The sequence below is a fragment of the Notolepis coatsorum genome (genome assembly GCF_963971535.1).
Source record: "Notolepis coatsorum genome assembly, chromosome: 11".
NCBI lineage: Eukaryota > Metazoa > Chordata > Actinopteri > Aulopiformes > Paralepididae > Notolepis > Notolepis coatsorum.
This window is the reverse complement of record NC_140175.1, coordinates 109058901-109077964: the sequence shown is the minus strand read 5'-3', so window position 1 is coordinate 109077964 and position 19064 is coordinate 109058901. Positions and strand designations below refer to the sequence as shown.

Sequence of the window (19064 nt, the reverse complement as noted above, 5' to 3'; positions counted from 1 at the left end):
TGGACCTACAAAAGGCCTTTGACACGGTCAATCACTCCATTCTGATTGACAAGCTAAAAGCAATTGGTTTTGATAGTCTATCAGTGAGCTGGATGCAATCCTACCTTGAGGGGAGGGAACAGATGGTGGAGGTAAACGGTACCCTATCCCCCCCCCTCACAGTGAGCTGTGGTGTTCCACAAGGAAGCATACTAGGACCGCTACTGTTCCTAATTTATGCAAATGACATGTCGTCAGCTTGTGACTGCAACTTGTTCCTGTTTGCGGACGACTCAGCCCTGCTGGTCTCTGACAAGAACAAGTTACAGGTTGAAAAAACCCTCAGCTCGGAACTAGGCAGAATCTGCATATGGCTCGCTGATAACAAACTATCATTACACATGGTCAAAACAGAGTCCATTCTCTTCGGTTCAAATAACAAACTCAGCAAGACCGACGGCTTCTCAGTTACAGTGGGTGACAATATTGTCACAAGGAAAGATGAAATTACCTACCTGGGTTCCATCCTAGAGGCTAATCTCTCCTGTGACAAAATGGCATCCAATGTAATAAAAAAAGTCAACCAACAAACTCGATTCTTGTACCGGATCTCCTCTCTGGTAAACAAGAATACCCTGAAGACTCTGGCAGGAGCACTCATTCAGGGGTACTACGACTATGCTTGCACCTCATGGTACCAAAGCACCTCAAAGGCGCTAAAAACAAAATTACAAACATCTCAAAACAAACTGGTCAGACTACTGCTTGACCTTACTCCTAGAACCCACCTCACCCCTGCCCACTTTGACAACCTAGGATGGCTTAGAGTAGACGACAGAGTACAGCAACTTGCAATGGGCCTGGTCTACAAGATACACTACACGACCAAGGTACCCATGTACATGTCAAAATACTTCCCAAAGGTCAGTGAATACCACGATCACAACACCAGAGGGAGCTCCACAAATCATGTTAAACCCAGATTCGGCTCAAATAAGGGACTAAACACGTTTCGCAATTATGCCACATCAATGTGGAATGCCCTACCCAAAGCTGTAAAGGAATGTGGATCACTACCCACTTTTAAAACCTCTCTCAAGGGACACCTACGGGAGACTGCAATTCAACACTGGCCCCTGTAAATATCCTAACCCAACCCCCTCCAATGTACAGTCATTTACCTAGTATGGTTTTGTCAATAGTCCAATGTACAATTTTGTTTGTTTGTACAGTGTCTCCCCCCCCCCCCCTCAATGTACAGTTTTGCTTGTCTATACAGTGTGCCCCCCCCCCCCCCCCCAACCACCTCCAGTGTAGATTACCCAGTATGGTTGTCAATATCCCAGTGTACCCAACCCCCCCCACCCAACCTCCTCCAATGTACAGTTTCTACGTCAAATGTATATACTCCCTTTTCCTGACTCCTTCTGTATCACAAACAGTACTGTATTTGCAAATCTGGTATGTCATAAATGTATAGATGTAGCAGTACTGACTATCTGTATGTCATGTATGTCATATATGTCCTGATGAATTGAAAATGGGGGACCCTGATGTAAACAAGACGAAAGTCTTTCTCTGGTCTGCATCCCCTTAACAATTGTGTGTATTGAGCTGTACTGTATTGTACCCATTCTGCAATCTGTTAATAAAGTTTTCAATCAATCAATCAATCAATTCAATCAATCAATCAATCACAGCAAGGACAGTGAGGAAATAACATGACTTCTACAGTAGAAGTAGTAGGGATGCCCCGATCACGTTTTTTGCCACCGATACCGATCACTGATCGTCTTGAGCCATATCGGCCGATACCGATCCGATACAGGTGTGGGACAATATTCAATAGGGATTTAAGTGTAGTCTATCGAAGCGCCAGCAGAGCGCCGGCGACCGACTAAGACAGACAAAGACTTGGAGTTTTCCTGCTGGAGTTATCCGAGGAGGCAACCGAGTGCACTAGAGTATCTACTGCCCCTCACCTGCCCTCCTCTAGCAGGCCACTCCTTTGTACCTGCATTTTCTGGTCTTGCCTTGTTAGCTTGTCAACTTACTCGACCCACTGGTTTTAGCTCATTAGCTAAACCTTCAATCGGCTTCATACACATAGCCTTTAGCAGTTGATCCATAGTACTTCGTATCTTTATTTGTTCCTGCTCTACCTGGTGTAAGCATGGCTATGTGTTCTGTCTGTCCTGTCTGTCCCTCTCTCCTAGAAAGGTTAACTCTGTTAGAGAGTCGTGTCCTTGAACTTGAGTCAGGAAAACAGTCAGCTTTAGACGTCTTGGACACTACAGGCTTTTCTGAGGAGCCTCTAGCGAGGTCTTCTCGTCTGGAGAGTCCCAGACATAGTGCTCAGGACAAGGCCTTTGCGCCCACTACGAAGCGGCAGTGTAACCGCTCGGCCTCGGCCTCAACAGCACCTGCTCCGCAACATGATTTTACACGTGTTGCGGGTTCCGGTCCCAGTACGCAGCCGGTTCCACTGCAACCCCGTCGTTCCGTCCTTGTGATTGGCGACTCCATCACCCGGCATATTTTGCTAGACAAGCCAGCCGAGATCAAATGTTATGGGGGAGCCAGAGCTACCGACATTGAAGCCAACCTGAGATTTCTGGCGAATAGCATAGTCAAGGCAAAAGGTAACCCACGTATCACACCCACTGAAGATAAATTCGACCATATTGTTATACACGTCGGAAATAATGACTGTAGGATGAAAGTCTCTGAGGTCACAAAGATCAACATAGTTAGGCTTTCTGACCTCGCCAGAAAGATGAGTCGGCATCGAGTAATCTTCTCTGGCCCCCTGCCTGTAAACCGGCATGATGATGAGTTCGTGAGTAGGACAGCTTCTCTACACCGATGGCTGGAAAAATACTGTAAAGAACAGGGCTTAGGGTTCGTGGATAATTGGTCCTCTTTCTGGGGGCACCCTGGCTTGCTGAGAAAGGACGGCGTGCATCCTAACATGCAAGGCGCCTCTCTCTTATCTCGCAATATAGACAAGATTATAGCTTCGGGCTGACAGCCACCCCACAAGCATGCCAGGGTGCAGGCTCTTAGCGAGCCTGCTAGTCATGCTAAACTGATGGACCCTGCCAATCCTTATTCCTTTCTTGCTCGGTCCCTCCTCCACCAGGCTCCCCACTCCTCTCTTTCTATCTCTACCCCTAAACCTGTATACCCAATCAAAACTAGAATATCCCGTTACGCTCCGCTTTACCCAGCTCGTCCTTGTGCGATAAACCATGCCAACTTAATTGCGATTAAACCTACCCGCATGGCTGAAAACCGCGCTGCTAAGTATACAGAGAGTGTGAAGGTTGGCCTTATCAACATCCGCTCTCTGCCAACCAAAGCTCTTTTGGTAAATTAACTGATAACAGACCATAGTCTCGACCTATTTGGCCTCACTGAGACATGGCTTAAACCTAATGATTTTCTGCCCTTAAACGAGGCCTCACCCCCTAATTTTAGTAGCTCCCACATCGCACGCACCTCCAAGAAAGGAGGCGGAGTTGCTCTAATTTATGACTCTAAGCACAACTTTACATCCGACGCAAACTGTAAGTTTTCCTCGTTTGAGGTGCTCCTGTTGCATCCCTCTCCACCCAACAGAAAGTGTGGCGGTCTGATTCCTACCTCCACTGCATCCTTTGTAATGGCTGTCCTATACCGCCCCCCAGGCCCTTACACCCTCTTCCTAGATGAATTTTCAACTTTCATCTCTGAGCTTGTTATGCGCTCAGATAACATTTTAATTGTTGGTGATTTTAACATTCATTCCAATAAAACTCTAGATCCCCTAAATAAGGCTTTTACCGACATCATTGACTCTGTCGGTCTCATTCAAATCGTTGACCAACCCACTCACAGTGGTGGGAACACCCTTGACCTAGTCCTAGCCCGCGGTCTCACTGTGTCAAATTTGACCGTCTCCCCCTATGTTCCTGCTCTCTCAGACCACTACCTCATCAAATTTCAAATTGATCTGACGGTTTCTCACCCAGACAGTGTAGAATCCTACATGAGCCGTCGTATTAACGCCTCAACTGTCCCAATTCTAGTTAACTGCCTACCAGACACCCTCTCTCCCTTCCTCTCTTACTCTGACCCCCTTGATCTCTTTACAGACAAACTTAATGCCGCCCTTCGTAGCACGCTCGACATTGTCGCTCCCCTTAAACCTAAAATTAAACGTGCTCCGCAAAAACTAACTCCCTGGTTTACGGAGGAAACGCGCTCCTTTAAAAAGGCTTGTCGCAAACTTGAACATAAATGGCGTTCGACCAAACTCGAAGTATTCCGCCTCGCCTGGAATGATAGTTTACGTAACTACAAAAAGGCACTCTCACTTGCCAAAACCTCTTATTTTTCCAGGCTCATGAATGAAAACAAAAACAACTCAAAGTTTCTGTTTGACACAGTTGCAAAACTTACGCAGAAACAACCAAGTGCCCTAAACCATGCGTTCTCGGCTAACGAATTCATGACATTTTTTACCAAGAAAATTGACCTCATTAGAGATGAAATTGTTGCTTTACTCAACAATCAGAGTCCCTCCCAACCTTTGACGGGCATTCCCCCTGACTTTGATTCCAGTCATACGCTATGCTGCCTTGAAAACGTCTCACTTAGTGCCCTCTCTAAACTGGTTGGCGCGGCTAAACCTTCAACCTGTCTGTTTGACCCTCTCCCAGCAACTCTCATCAAAAAACTCTTCCCAACTCTAGGCCCTGCCCTACTCAATATCTTCAACACCTCTTTGTCTACTGGCGTGGTGCCCCTGGCCTTTAAATCAGCCGTCATTAAACCACTACTTAAAAAACCGAACCTCGACCCTCTAATCTTGAAAAATTACAGACCTATCTCCAATCTCCCATTCCTATCCAAAGTGTTAGAACGGATCGTCGCAACGCAACTTACTGACCATTTATCAAACAATAATCTTAATGAATCATTTCAATCTGGCTTTAGAGCCTTACACTCCACCGAAACAGCGGTTACCAAAGTCACAAATGACTTACTGCTCTCTCTTGACTCAAACCTCACCTCTGTGCTCTTATTGCTTGATCTCAGTGCAGCCTTTGACACTATCGATCACTCGATTCTTCTAGGTCGGCTTGAGAACCATGTTGGCATTCGGGGTCTTGCACTAGCTTGGTTTAAATCCTATTTAACTGATAGAACACACTGCGTGGTCTATAATGATTTAACATCTGAGACCCTCCCAGTGCAATGTGGTGTCCCACAAGGCTCTGTCCTGGGCCCTTTGCTATTTTCGATTTACATGCTACCCCTCGGCGATATCATACGCAAATTTGGCATAAACTTTCATTTTTACGCTGATGACACCCAATTATATATACCTATTAAGCCAAATGATTCCTCCCAACTACAAAACCTTGAGGCCTGCTTGCTTGCCGTCAAAAAATGGATGTCGCAAAACTTTCTACTCCTTAATGCAGATAAAACTGAGATGTTAATTGTTGGCCCCCCAAACCACAGAGGCCTGTTTCAGGACATCTCCCTCAACTTTGATACCTGTCATGTATCCCAGAGCTCCACCATAAAAAACCTCGGAGTCATTTTTGATTCCTCCCTCTCATTTAATGCACATATAAAAAATGTCACCAAAATTGCATTCTTCCATCTTCGTAATATCGCAAAAATACGCCCCATTTTAACTCTGGCTGATGCTGAAACCCTGATTCATGCTTTTGTCTCATCACGTCTGGACTACTGTAATGCACTTTTTTCAGGCCTACCTAATTCAAGCATCAAAAATCTTCAACTCGTGCAAAATGCGGCTGCACGGATACTAACTAGAACTAGAAAATTTGATCACATCACACCAGTTTTGTCCGCCCTACATTGGCTTCCTATCCAAGCCCGCTCTGACTTTAAAGTGCTACTCCTCACCTACAAAATTTTAAATGGGCTTGCACCGCTCTATCTATCCGATCTCATCTCCCGATACTCGCCCGCTCGTGCTCTGCGCTCACAAAATGCGGGGCTTCTCTCGACCCCTAGGGTTAAAAAGAAATCCGCCGGCCACAGATCCTTTGTCTACCGCGCTCCCTACCTGTGGAACAAATTACCTGCCGTCATCAGGGGCGCCTGCTCTGTCGAAGCTTTTAAATCCCTGCTTAAGACTCATCTTTTCTCTCTCTCCTTCAACCTACCTTGATCTCACCTGGTCGGGGACTGACCTTTAGATTAATCTGTGTAGTTTAGTTATGGTACAGGGTACTACATGGTACCACAGAGTACTACATGGTACTGCATGGCATTACAGGGTACTACATGGCTTACATAGCTCTACATGGCACTACATGGAACTACATGGCACTACGGGGTACTACATGGTACCACAAGGCACCACAGGGTACTACATGGCACTACAGGGTACTACAGGATACTACGGGGTACTACATGGCACTATGGGGTACTATAGGGTATTACATGGCACTACGGGGTACTACATGGCACTACAGGGTACTACATGTCTGCTCCTTTGCAGTACCACAAACATGGGAACTCTCTAACTCTTCCCCCCCCCCCCCTCTCCCCCCCCTCCCCCCCCCCCCCCCCCTCCCTCCCCCTTCTCTCTGAGTACCCGTCTCCTGGCGCTGACCAAGGTGATGGATGCCTCGGGGTCTTGGCCAAGCTTGTAGTGACTGCTCTACATGCACCTCCGAGGCCTTGGATCAGTTATTCTCCGCCGTCTGTCCGTGGTCCTGTCAACTGATTAACAGACTGTTAACAGATTAACAGTCAACGCGGTTTCATTGCTGGGTTAAGTACTTCTATTCTATTCACATAATACGCTTACTTCATATATCTACTCCATTCACATATATGCCTACCACTTGTATCTATTGCTATGTCCGCCTACTACAATCTCATGAGCTGTCCCGTCTCCCTGTCTTCCTATGACTTGCTGTCCTGGAGTGTTGTCCGGAGTGTTGGACGTCCCGTGACGAAGGCCGGGAGATTGCTACCCCCTCTGCGTGCCCCCCTGTCTCCGGAGGTCTCGTAGTGGTGACCGGAGTGCCGGATGTCCCGCGATGATGTCGGGGAATTCGCGACCCTCTCTGCGCCACCCCCTATCTCCCTGTCTCCGGCTGTCCCTGAGCAACGACCGGAGTGTTGAATGTCCCGTGACTAAGACGGGGAGGACGTGACCCTCTCTGCGCCGCCCCTGTGCCTCAAATAGATCCGCTATCAACTCTATCTTTAATCTTTCAAAATGTTCAGTTGCTATCGCTATTAGCTCTATCTTTAATTTTTCAAAATGTACAGTTGCTATTGCATGCACTCATCTGTGTTTCACCACACACATGAGTGCATGCTTACCAACTGTCCGTCTGCAACACTACTATCACCAACATCTAAGAAGGGAGATCCCCCCTTGAACGGCCCTTCTAAGGTTTCTCTCCTCCACACTGCCTGTGGAGCTTTTTTCCCTATTGTTAGGTTTTAGTGAGTTTTTCCTTACCTTCGCGTGGGGTATGTCTGGGAGTGCTTGCATTCTTTCATTTATTTGCATTCATCTAAAAAATGTTTGGACCCTATGGTGTTCTTGTTCTGTTCTTGACTTATTGTTATGTTGTCTTCTTGACCTGTTTAAAGAAGACCTGTACGGCCCATGGGGACATTAACGTGTGTTGTCGGGCCCTATAAATAAATTTGATTTGATTTGATTTGATATCGATAATTTTTTATAAAAAAGAAAACGTATTTTATATAATTTTATTTATTTTTTTATAAAATATATATATTATATAATTATACTTGTAGTTGTATTATCTGCGAGACATCGCCACCACGCAACAAGTCAAAATGCTCGCTATCTCCACGGTCTGTGTGTATACTCTGCTTTGATCAAATCACATTCAGTATGTATGCCCTCAGCAGGGTATATCTGCGGCTCTGCAGATATACCCTAGGCTCTGCAGATATACCCTACTCATTCAGCTATCCCCGTTTGTGACTGCGATGCAAGCCGTGGCTCGAATACGCATCGAATGAGTGTTATAAGACATTGATATCAGGAGCTATCTGTATATATAACGTTAAGACAACGCCTCAGTGAACTATTTAGTTGAATGGGACATTTCGTTTTGAACAGTGAGCTAAGCTAACGTGAGCTAATGGATGTATCATACACTAGTACTAGACTATTGCTGGAGCATTTGTTGATATCAGGAGCTATCAGTAGCTAGCCGGCTAGATACCGTTCGGTTAGACAATGCCTCATCATGTATTAAACTAAAAGTGAATAGTTGACTGGGTCATTTTGTAACGGTAGCTAACGTTATCTCACAGAGGTCCCGTCCCACTAGACTAGACTAGACTAGTGTTTACATGCATGCGGGAGGGGCTGGAGGAGGAGCAGACGCCGCACCACTGTGTGCAGCTCCCGGTGTCTGAGACAGAACTCAGCGAGTGAGATCGGTTTTGACGATCGGCGAAAATAAAGCATTATCACCGATCACCGATCGCATATTTACAAGGCCAGATTAAGAATTCAGAGGCCCCCGGGCCAGATTCTTGTGGAGCCCCCCCCCCCCCCCCCACACACATACACGCACAGTGGCGTTTTTATGTCACTTAAAAAAAAAGCTGGATCCGTAACATTGTCCAACCAATCCTCCTTCTTTTCATGTTCAAGCACCGCCGGCGGCGGGCTGTCATCATCGCGGTCTGCCTCAGAGTCATTGGTGTTGGTGTTGGGGCTGGGCTGTGGAGATGCGGCGGGCGTATACGAACAGGTGGCAGCCACTGGTGGTGGTGGGCCGGCTGAACTAGAGGCTGCCGCTGCCTCTTCTCTGTCGCTAGCATCAATAATAATAACGTTAGCATTCTCGTTCTCTCTGCCCGCGGCGCCTGGCTCAGCCTCTTTAACGTTGCTGCTACTACTAGTGCTAGCCAGGGGGCTATCCTCCTCCTTACCTGACGGGGTGAAAAAAGTAGAGATAGTCGGTATGCTTTGCCGAAGTAACGCGCTCCTTCTGTCCCTTTCCTGTTTAGATTTTAACTTAGCAGCTCCGCTTTCCCACCGTTAAACTTTTTTATCCATGTTTTTTTTGTCTCATATGATCATACAGTACTACTCGAGTCTTAGCCTACTTGATCAACTTGCAAGTGCAATTCTCACGGTCAGTGGTCACCTGACCTGACAGTGACCCCTGGACCTGGACGTCAGTGTCACGTAGACTCAACGTCTCTCACCCCTCATTATCAAACAATCAATCATATTTTTATTTGCAATACACATTTTTTTATAAAAATAGATAGAGAAGAGATGAGATGATACTAGTAGTCACTATAGATGCTGTGAAAGTAAACGCTGGATGAGGATCTGATTATATATATATTTTTTTTCGTATTTCTTAAATTTTTTTTTACTAGTGTGTAGTGGAGGCCCCTAGTCACTAGGGGGAGCTCGATGATATCCGCTATCAGCACCGGCGGGTCTCTGCTGTCTGTCATGAATAATGATCCCAATCTGCCTCATTCGTGTCGGGGCTGCGTCTATTCTTTTACCAACGGATTTCCAGTTCGCGTTCTGCGATCTGATTGGCCACTGACGTTTCTTAGGCGACTCTTTCGAAGTTGGTTAAGGTTAGAGTATGGAATCAGGGCTGGTGTTCTATCGCCCTGCTCTAAGACAAACTCTAACCTTAACCAACTTCGAAAGAGTGCCTAAGCTTAACCGGTGAAAGAAAGAGGCGTCACATGATTGGCGCTACCAGAAACGTCAGTGGCGCCAGAGCGCAGAACGCGAACGTGGAACTGGAAATCCGTTGGTAAAAGTATTCACAGGGCTGGGATGTGGAGATTTTTTTTTATTGCTGTTTTTACCTCAAACGGAAAACCTCAAACTCTTATGAAGAGGAGAAAACAGACGGCAGGGTGTGACATACTGTATATTTTAGTTGATGAAATATTTTTGTTGACTAAATATTTTAGTTGATGAAATATGTTTTAATTTCAGTGTCACAGTATGACATCGATCTCCAAAATAAGAAAAAAAATTAAAAATAAAATGTGGGGCCTCTAGTGACGAGGGGCCGAAAAAATAAACAAATATTTTAGTGACGAGGGGCCAAAAAAATTAAATAAAGTAAAAAAAAATAAAAAATGTTGGTGCCTCTAGTGACGAGGGGCCTCCAAAAGGCCTCGAGTGACGAGGGGCCTCCAAATTCTTTTTAAATAAAAGTAAAAAAAAATAATAATAATAATTTGGGGCCTCTTGTGACGAGGGGCCTCCAAAAGGCCTCTAGTGACGAGGGGCCTCCACACAAATGAAAAATTTAAGTTAATTAATTTAGCCCTAATTGGTGGGAGGCGCAGCCCGCCATGCCATCTCTCCCCACCTACCACCCATCTTGAGGCTCTAATTATTACTTCCATTGTGAATGCTAGTGGGGAAATAGTACACCCTGCCATAATGCTTATCTCTAGTCTCTGCCTCTGTAACATCTGTAGTACTAGAACTCATTAGAATATCTTGGAAATATGCTTTCACCAAGTTTACAATCACCCCTGGCACTCTAAAGAAATCAAAGGCACTCCAAATAAGGCTTTGCGGTACCAAACATAATGGCCTAACATCACGTCAGGTTCTCTGGCATACTATGGTGCAGCTTCCTAGAACAGATGTTCTAATTGAGATGCCGTGCACTCTTGACCCTTTTCAACACATTTCCTATAGCTTGACTTGGACCTTGTGGTAAAGAACGTTTGTAAAATGACATAATTATAGGTAAAATATTTCTGATTGATGCCGATATGTACTGTCTACTATGGAGCCTTTTAAAGCTCTGTAAAATATACATTCATGCCACTGCATCTCAGTACACATCTACTGCAAATTGCTTGTACTTGCACAGAAAAGCACATAACTGTGGCTTTCTGCTGTTTGAAATTACTACTACTATAATATTTACTCAGTACTTAATTGTACTTTACTTTAATTGTACTGAGTAATTGTACTAACTGTAAGGCCAATGTGGCCCCATGCAGGTGATTGATTGATTGAACATTTTATTAACAGATTGCAGAATGGGTACAATACAGTACAGCTCAATACACACAATTGTTAAGGGGATGCAGACCAGAGAAAGACTTTCGTCTTGTTTACATCAGGGTCCCCCATTTTCAATTCATAATGAATTGTAAGTAAGGGTGCAATTAGCAGCGTGCAATCCATTCTTTGTGGATACCGCCGTAAGTGTATTTTGAAGGTGGACACGATGGTCATGTCAGTTTAACTATCGGACATGGAGAACTACGTTACGGGAACCAGGGTGGTATCCGCTCCTCATTCTATAACTATATAGATGGTTATTCAAATTTATTGTTATATTGTAGAAATCTGCATTGAAATGTCTGTAAAGTCTCGACAATAGGGTTACGATTAAATTCGATTACGATTCTTCAGGCAACGTTTCAATTAGGGGTGGGAATCATCAGTTTCATCACGATACGATACGATATCGATTCTTTGGACAACGATACGATATTTGCCGATATCACAAAGTCTGCCACGATACGATACGATACGATTCAATTCAGGTGTCTGCGATCGATATGAGGCGATATTATGTGCCCATTTAACACAATCAGTCACATTTAGATCAACTAAAAAAAGGCTACGGAAATATCAATTGATGTATTTATTTTTGAGCTCTTCCAGACATTTAAATGAAAAACAATCTATTGTTTTTAATACAAATAGACCTCCTGTTCACTTTTGTTTTTATATATTGAGCTTTAACACACACACAGACACACACACACACACACACACAGTCCCCCACAGCCCCCACCCCTCCTCCTTCCAAGTCCCCTTTCCACTCTCCTGTTCTCTCTCACGGTTAGCTGCTTAGCTTTTAGCAGCCAACGCGACGTTCATTTAGATATTTAACGCGACGTTGGCATAAAGGAATGGCGACGATGCAACGCCTGTTATATGCATTTGACCCGTTGCGGGGAAAAAACTGCACAGACTTATATCGGCTCGCAAAATAGACGCTCTGTAGTGCTTTACAGCAGACGCAAACACTGCTGTAATTTCTACACGGAGTTTCACAATACTGGGCGCCGGCGGATATGACTCGCGGGGATTTTCAAAATAAGAGTATCGCAATATGAATCGATCTTTTTACGTTGCGTCGATCCTATTTGATTATTGATAATAGATCGATATATCGATCTGGATCGATGTATTGTCCCACCCCTAGTTTCAATGCATCATGAAATCTTTTCATTTGACCACGATTCGATTAGATAAATTTTCTATCAGTTAATTCCCCAAAAAAATTTGAATACACAAATGTGGCTGGGGGAACTGATTCACTCAGCATGAATGGACTATAGGTCAATAAAAACAATACACACACAAAAAAAAAAGATTTGTATTTAAAAAATATATAATTAATTATCGATTCTAACATTTTCAAATCGATGCAGTTGAATCGTCACAATAGGATCGATGCATCGTTACCTCCCTACTCGACGATGTTGAAAATGAGGATGACCTCAATTGTCTTTTCGAGAATAAATAAAGGTTTGATGATTCATCCTTTTGCAAAACAGCCACACATTTCATATTTAGGCTATTTATCCTTCTTGTTAGTAATTCATTAGATGATAGACTTTAGAAACAAAATGGGCTGAAACATGGGCCAGTTTAAATGAGTAGGAGAGGCGTGAGAATGTTTTTTAAAGATTGGTAAGTCTCGAGTCCCCAGCTCTGGTTGTCGGTGCTCAGCGCTGCTTACAATATTAAGTTGATCTTCATGTTGACCAAACATCTTCTATATTTTGAAGAGAAACCAAGGATAACCACTCAGGGCCATTTAGATTACATTTTTGAGCAAATCCGTTTTCCTGACTGGATTATGTTTGACCAACACTGCTAACATCTTTCTATGATGCAAGTTCAGGTTGATTTGTCTGCTAATTCTAAGCTTGTGTTGTTAAGAAGTCTGTGTTCTCTGTTCTTCCCTCCAGACCCCCCACAGCTGTCAGTCTGTAAGGAGCAGCAGGAGAGGAGCCTCAGTCTGGACCAGGAGGACCCAGAGCCCTCACAGCTGTCAGTCTGTAAGGAGGTTCCCCCTGAGCAGCAGGAGAGGAGCCTCAGTCTGGACCAGGAGGACCCAGAGCCCTCACAGCTTAAAGAGGAACAGGAGGAACTCTGGAGCAGTCAGGAGGGAGAGCAGCTCCAAGGTCTGCAGGAGGCTGATATCATCAAGTTGACATACAATCCTGTCTCTGTGAAGAGTGAAGATGATGAAGAGAAACCACAGTCCTCATGGTTCAACCAAACCCAGGAGCCAGAGCTCCTACAGATTAAAGAGGAACAGGAGGAACTCTGGAGCAGTCAGGAGGGAGAGCAGCTCCAAGGTCTGCAGGAGGCTGATATCATCATGTTGACATACAATCCTGTCTCTGTGAAGAGTGAAGATGATGAAGAGAAACCTCAGTCCTCATGGTTCAACCAAACCCAGGAGCCAGAGCTCCTACAGATTAAAGAGGAACAGGAGGAACTATTTCAAGATCTAGAGGAGTCTGATGGCTCCAAGATGACCTTACACCCTGTGAAATATGAACATGATGGAGAGAATACTCTGTCCTCACAGCTCAGCCAAACCCAGGACCCAGAGCTCCTACAGATTAAAGATGAACTACATCAAGGGCTGGAAGAAGCTGATCTCTCCAAGATCACAGTAGACCCAGTGAAATGTGAAGATGGTCAAGAGAACGCTCTGTCCTTCCAGCCTCTTCAAACCCAGAGGGAGAAAAACAGAGAAGCTTCCTCTTTACCCAGCACCTCAACTGGACAGATGAAAACAGAACCTGGTGGAGAGGACTGTGGAGTATCAGAACCAGCCAGTAACTTAGATCCAGCTGGTGATTTAGAACCAACTAGAGATGGCCAGCTTCTCTCTTCAGACTGTTCTGAGACTGATGACAGTGATGATTGGAGTGGAGAACCTCAGTCAGGTTTAAAGATGCTAATATCAAACAAGAAACAAAAAACATGGAGCAAAACGGGCAAGATATGTTGTGCTGTTCCTGTGAGAAGCCTCCATGATCAACAGGAGGGTCAGTCCCCACATCTTAACCAGACTGTAGGAAGCAGAGAGGGGGAGTCTCTACCCAGCACCTCCACTGAACAGATGGAAACAGGAGCTGATGGAGAGGACTGTGGAGCATCAGAACCAAGCAGTGACCGTCAGTCCCTCTCTTCAGACCGCTCTGTAGCTGAGTGTGGAGACACTGACGGGGATGAGGATAGGATGGAGAGTGGAGGACCGCAGTCAGGTTTAAAAACAACAAAACCACGGAGAGTGAAAAGACAGAGTTCTGGTATCAGTTCTAAAGGCAATAGATCCATGGAGTCATCCCATCTGAAATCAGCCAGTAGGGATGCTGCTTGCTGTAAAGTGTGTGGAAAGACTTTCACCTATTATTCCAGCTTTATGAAACATGTGGAAACACATGCTGAAGATGCACCATGTGTCTGTGGTGTGTGTGGAAAACATGTTGAGTCCACAGAGAGTTTGGTGGATCACTTGAATTCCCACAAAACCAAAGAAAACATTTGCAGTATTTGCCACAAAGGATTCACATCCAATTGCCATCTTTCTAGGCACATGAGACTCCACACAGGAGAGAAACCACATGGCTGTATTGACTGTGGTAAAAGATTCACATACAATTATAATCTTTCTAAGCACATGAGGACTCATACTGGAGAGAGACCATACATCTGCAGTGTTTGTGGGAAAGGGTTTACTCAAACCACAACCTTAAAGAAGCACATGCAGACTCATACTGGAGAGAGACCACACAGCTGCAGTGTTTGTGGGAAAGGGTTTGTTCAAGCCTCAAACTTAAAGGAGCACATGAGGACTCATACTGGAGAGAGACCACACAGCTGTAGTGTTTGTGGGAAAGGGTTTACTCGCTCCTCAACCTTAAAGGAGCACATGAGGACTCATACTGGAGAGAGACCACACAGCTGCAGTGTTTGTGGGAAAGGGTTTATTCAAGTCTCAGACTTAAAGAAGCACATGAAGACTCATACTGGAGAGAGACCATACAGCTGCAGTGTTTGTGGGAAAGGGTTTACTCGCTCCTCAACCTTAAAGGAGCACATGATGACTCATACTGGAGAGAGACCATACAGCTGCAGTGTTTGTGGGAAAGGGTTTATTCAAGTCTCAGACTTAAAGAAGCACATGAAGACTCATACTGGAGAGAGACCATACAGCTGCAGTGTTTGTGGGAAATGGTTTACTCGCTCCTCAACCTTAAAGGTGCACATGATGACTCATACTGGAGAGAGACCATACAGCTGCAGTGTTTGTGGGAAAGGGTTTATTCAAGTCTCAGACTTAAAGAAGCACATGAGGACTCATACTGGAGAGAGACCACACAGCTGCAGTGTTTGTGGGAAAGGGTTTATTCAAGTCTCAGACTTAAAGAAGCACATGAGGACTCATACTGGAGAGAGACCATACAGCTGCAGTGTTTGTGGGAAAGGGTTTACTCACTCCTCAAACTTAAAGGCGCACATGAAGACTCATACTGGAGAGAGACCATAGAGTGTGTAATGTCTATTTAAAGAATTGCTCTAATGGGGTAGATCAGAAGTTACACATTACAGAGGTTTTATTATATTTATATTTACTCCTGGTAAATCCCAACATCAACATGTAGTTGAGAGACCGTAGAAGAAACAGTAGCTAGACACCAATTGTAGCCACAGAGTTGTTGTTTTACAAGCTGATGATGTGAATGTTCAATGTCAACAGTTGGCATCTCTTGAAATGGCCGACCCAGAACTACAAGAATGACCAGCGCCTTTCCTAGGTTCCAGAGGGTTAACCCTAACTCTAACCCAGGTTCCAGAGGGTTAACCCTAACCCTAACCCAGGTTCCAGAGGTTTTTGAAAGGAGTCCAGTTCCCTAAACTGAGTCAGAACATGAGCCTTGTATGATTATATTTGTGTTGTTGTGGTTTGAATCGTTGTTGTTTGAATGTTATTCAAGATTCATGTGTATTCTTCATTGTATAATCTTTGATGTTATTGGTGTATTGTTATGTTACATATTTAGTTAGAGAAGATGTACTTGCATTAAATGATTTTACTACAAAACCACAGTGTTATCAGCAATAAATAAGTCCAGTTTCAAATCGGATTCATTAATTCTTTACTGCCAAGTACTAATTTCTCTTTGATATGAAGCACTGTACCGTATAAGCCCCGCCCACTTCTTCAGTTGTCTTTATTTCCTGTAGCTGAACTTAGTGACAAAGATGCTAGCTAATAGCGGAGATTGCGCTCGTCACCAATGCAAGAGGCTGCGCTCTTGACTCCCGGAGTCAGCATTGCCCTGCGGCTTGGGCCGGTCGTCATACTAACTCGTTTGGCTGAGTTAGGGGGAGGGAAGTCGTGGGTGGTAATCTGGCGTTGTGGACAGGTCTGGGCGCCTGCTCAGCGAAAGGCAGGACTTGATGAAGGCAGCGTGACCTCCCACGTGTTACGCTTCACCAATGAGAGTCCTCGCTGCCAGGTGAAAAAAAGAGCCACTAGCTGTCTCCACATGTGTCGGAGGAAGCATGTGGTGGACTTCAGGGTTCCCTTGTACCGACCAGTAGGAGGATCATGCGCACAACAACCAGGTAGGGGAGGGGGGGAATTGGCATATGACTAAATTGCGATGGGGAGAAAAAATAGAAAATCAGGCGGAGAAAAAGAGGATAAAAAAATAAGATGCTAGCTAATTTGGATATTTCCAAAACAAATGAATAACCACCCATAAGCACAAACTTGTTTAGTCAGCTCATTATCCTTTAAAAAAATATATTTGTAAAGAAATAATGAGGCTAGGTATTTTTCATAAAAGGTTTACAGAGTGTCACAAGCTCATAGGAAGTTGAAAAACTAAATTGTCAAGCTGGCAGCATCCTTGTTGCCTAAAACACAAGATGAATAATTGAATATCCTTGTTTTTTTTAATCTTTTGGCAAATTTGTAAGTTGTACCTTCACGTTTGACCTTAAAGTTGTACTGGTACTTTGGAGCATGGTGTAATATTACGTATTATATAATAAGTATAATTAGTGCTGTCAGGCGATAAAAAGTGTCTAATTAATTACAGGATTTTTTTCCTCCGATTTTCTCCCATCCCAATGTTAGTCGTATGCCAATTCCCAATCCCTTCCTGGTCGCTGCGCACTTACCCCCCACAGTCAGATCATCTGGGAGAGTGGAGGCTACCACGTGCTTCCTCTGACACACGTCCAGCCAATCACCGCTTCTTTTCACCTGGCAGCGCGGATTCTCACTGAGAGGGCGTAGCGTGTGGGAGGATCACACTATCCCACTCAGGTCCTATCCACGCTTAGCAGGCGGCGCCCCGACCGAACTGTAGGAGTCGCTGTTTACAACGACCCGGACCCACCCCGCCAGCTTCTCCCACCCTCTAATACAGCCAATTGTATTAGTGTGAACGGCCAGCCAAGCTGGTGACAACCCCGGAGCTGTGAGCTGGATTCGAACAGGCGAATCCAGCTCACAGCTCCCAGGTTGGTGACGAACGCAATCTCCGCTCGGCCACCTAACCGCCCTAATTACAGGATTTGTAATTAATTAATCGCATTTAAATCGCATAACCATTGTACTTGTTTAGCTTTCTATGGGGTGGTGGAGTTTAGGTGCACTTTAGTTCTGTGTGTTGTAAATAAGTTAATGTTAAGTGTTGTTTTTTATGCTGTGCGTTTGTGAATGTGAATTAGTGGTAGTTGAGCTATGATTATAATTATGTTTTCATTTCGGATGTATGGAGGCGCTTTATGCTGTGCGTTTTTGTGAATGGAGATGTATTTATAATTCACGTGTGATCCGGGGACTTAGCGGGGAGTGGGCTGTAATTGGCCGAGATACGTCACGTGGTGTCAGTGAAAGTTGTAAACAGGAAGTTGCGGGGAATTTGACAGCAGCCAGAGAAGGGATACGAGGGGGAACTGGTGAGTGGATGTGAGAGTAAGCCATTTGTTTTCAGAATGATAGTAGTGTTGTGGTGGTTATTGACTGAATGTGTGTTTTGTTTCAAGGTTTGTAACCTGTTGGAGAATTTTTTTAAGCTTTTGACAACTGAGTGGCATCCTGTCCATCCCTTCACCCCAGCTGCGGGCGCAAAGCAGCACAATATGATTATATTCTATAAAAAAAAACGAGCGCATCTGGCTGGTTGTACATCTGAAATGAAAGTGTGTGCAGGAAATCACCAGACAAAATGTGAGATGGGATGCACTATTCCTCTCATTCTGACCACTGATCATATTATGTATCTCTTTCTCATCACTGGCCTTATTATTCCTCTCATTCTCATCACTGATCATATTATTTATCTCATTCTCACCAGTGATCATAGTGTTCCTCTCATTCTCATCACTGATCATAGTGTTCCTCTCATTCTCACCACTAAACATAGTGTTCCTCTCATTCTCACCTTAAAGGTAGAATTGGGTCTAACGTGTGGCCAGCAATAGCAACTTCTCCCCTGCCCCCACTTAACTTCAACCCACACATCAGATCAAAATAAATAATTTAAACAAAGTGCAATGCCAAGCGCTATCTGCTGCTGTCTGCTATAACTGAGAAAGCGAAGTTGAATCCTAAATCTCTCCTCCTATGCTATGTCATTTTCCTCCAGATTGTACTCCTCAGTAGACCTAAATGATTGCAAAGTTGTATGTCAATCAACTGAGAGTCCTATTTCACATCACTGTGTTCATTGTGGAGCTCTCAGGTTTGCATATTTCTCCAGGGCCGTCTCACTTCTTGGTCTGTGTCAGGAAAAACTCCCTTGACAGCGGTGGGATTCGAAAGCACGCCCCCGAAGAGACTGGAGCCTTAATCCAGCGCCTTAGACCGCTCGGCCACGCTATCTGCTGCTGCTGTCTACTATAACTGAGAAAGCAAAATTATTATTTTTTTAAATTATATTTCCCCCCCTTTTCTCCCCTCCCAATGTTAGTCGTTATGCCAATT

The 19064-nt window shown here is 44.6% G+C and overlaps 1 protein-coding gene across 1 annotated transcript in view; it reads left to right on the top strand.

Moving 5' to 3' along the window:
• Window positions 1–18743, top strand: part of LOC311237239 (uncharacterized protein) — a gene marked incomplete at its 3' end in the record, with an annotated part of 40265 nt that extends 21522 nt beyond the window's left edge. Inside the window, exons 2-3 of the mRNA XM_084325046.1 lie at window positions 13009–13401; window positions 18727–18743. Of these exons, the coding sequence (XP_084181172.1) occupies window positions 13009–13401; window positions 18727–18743 (410 nt within the window). The remainder of the gene's footprint in view (window positions 1–13008; window positions 13402–18726) is intronic.
• Between the last annotated feature and the right edge of the window lie 321 nt (window positions 18744–19064).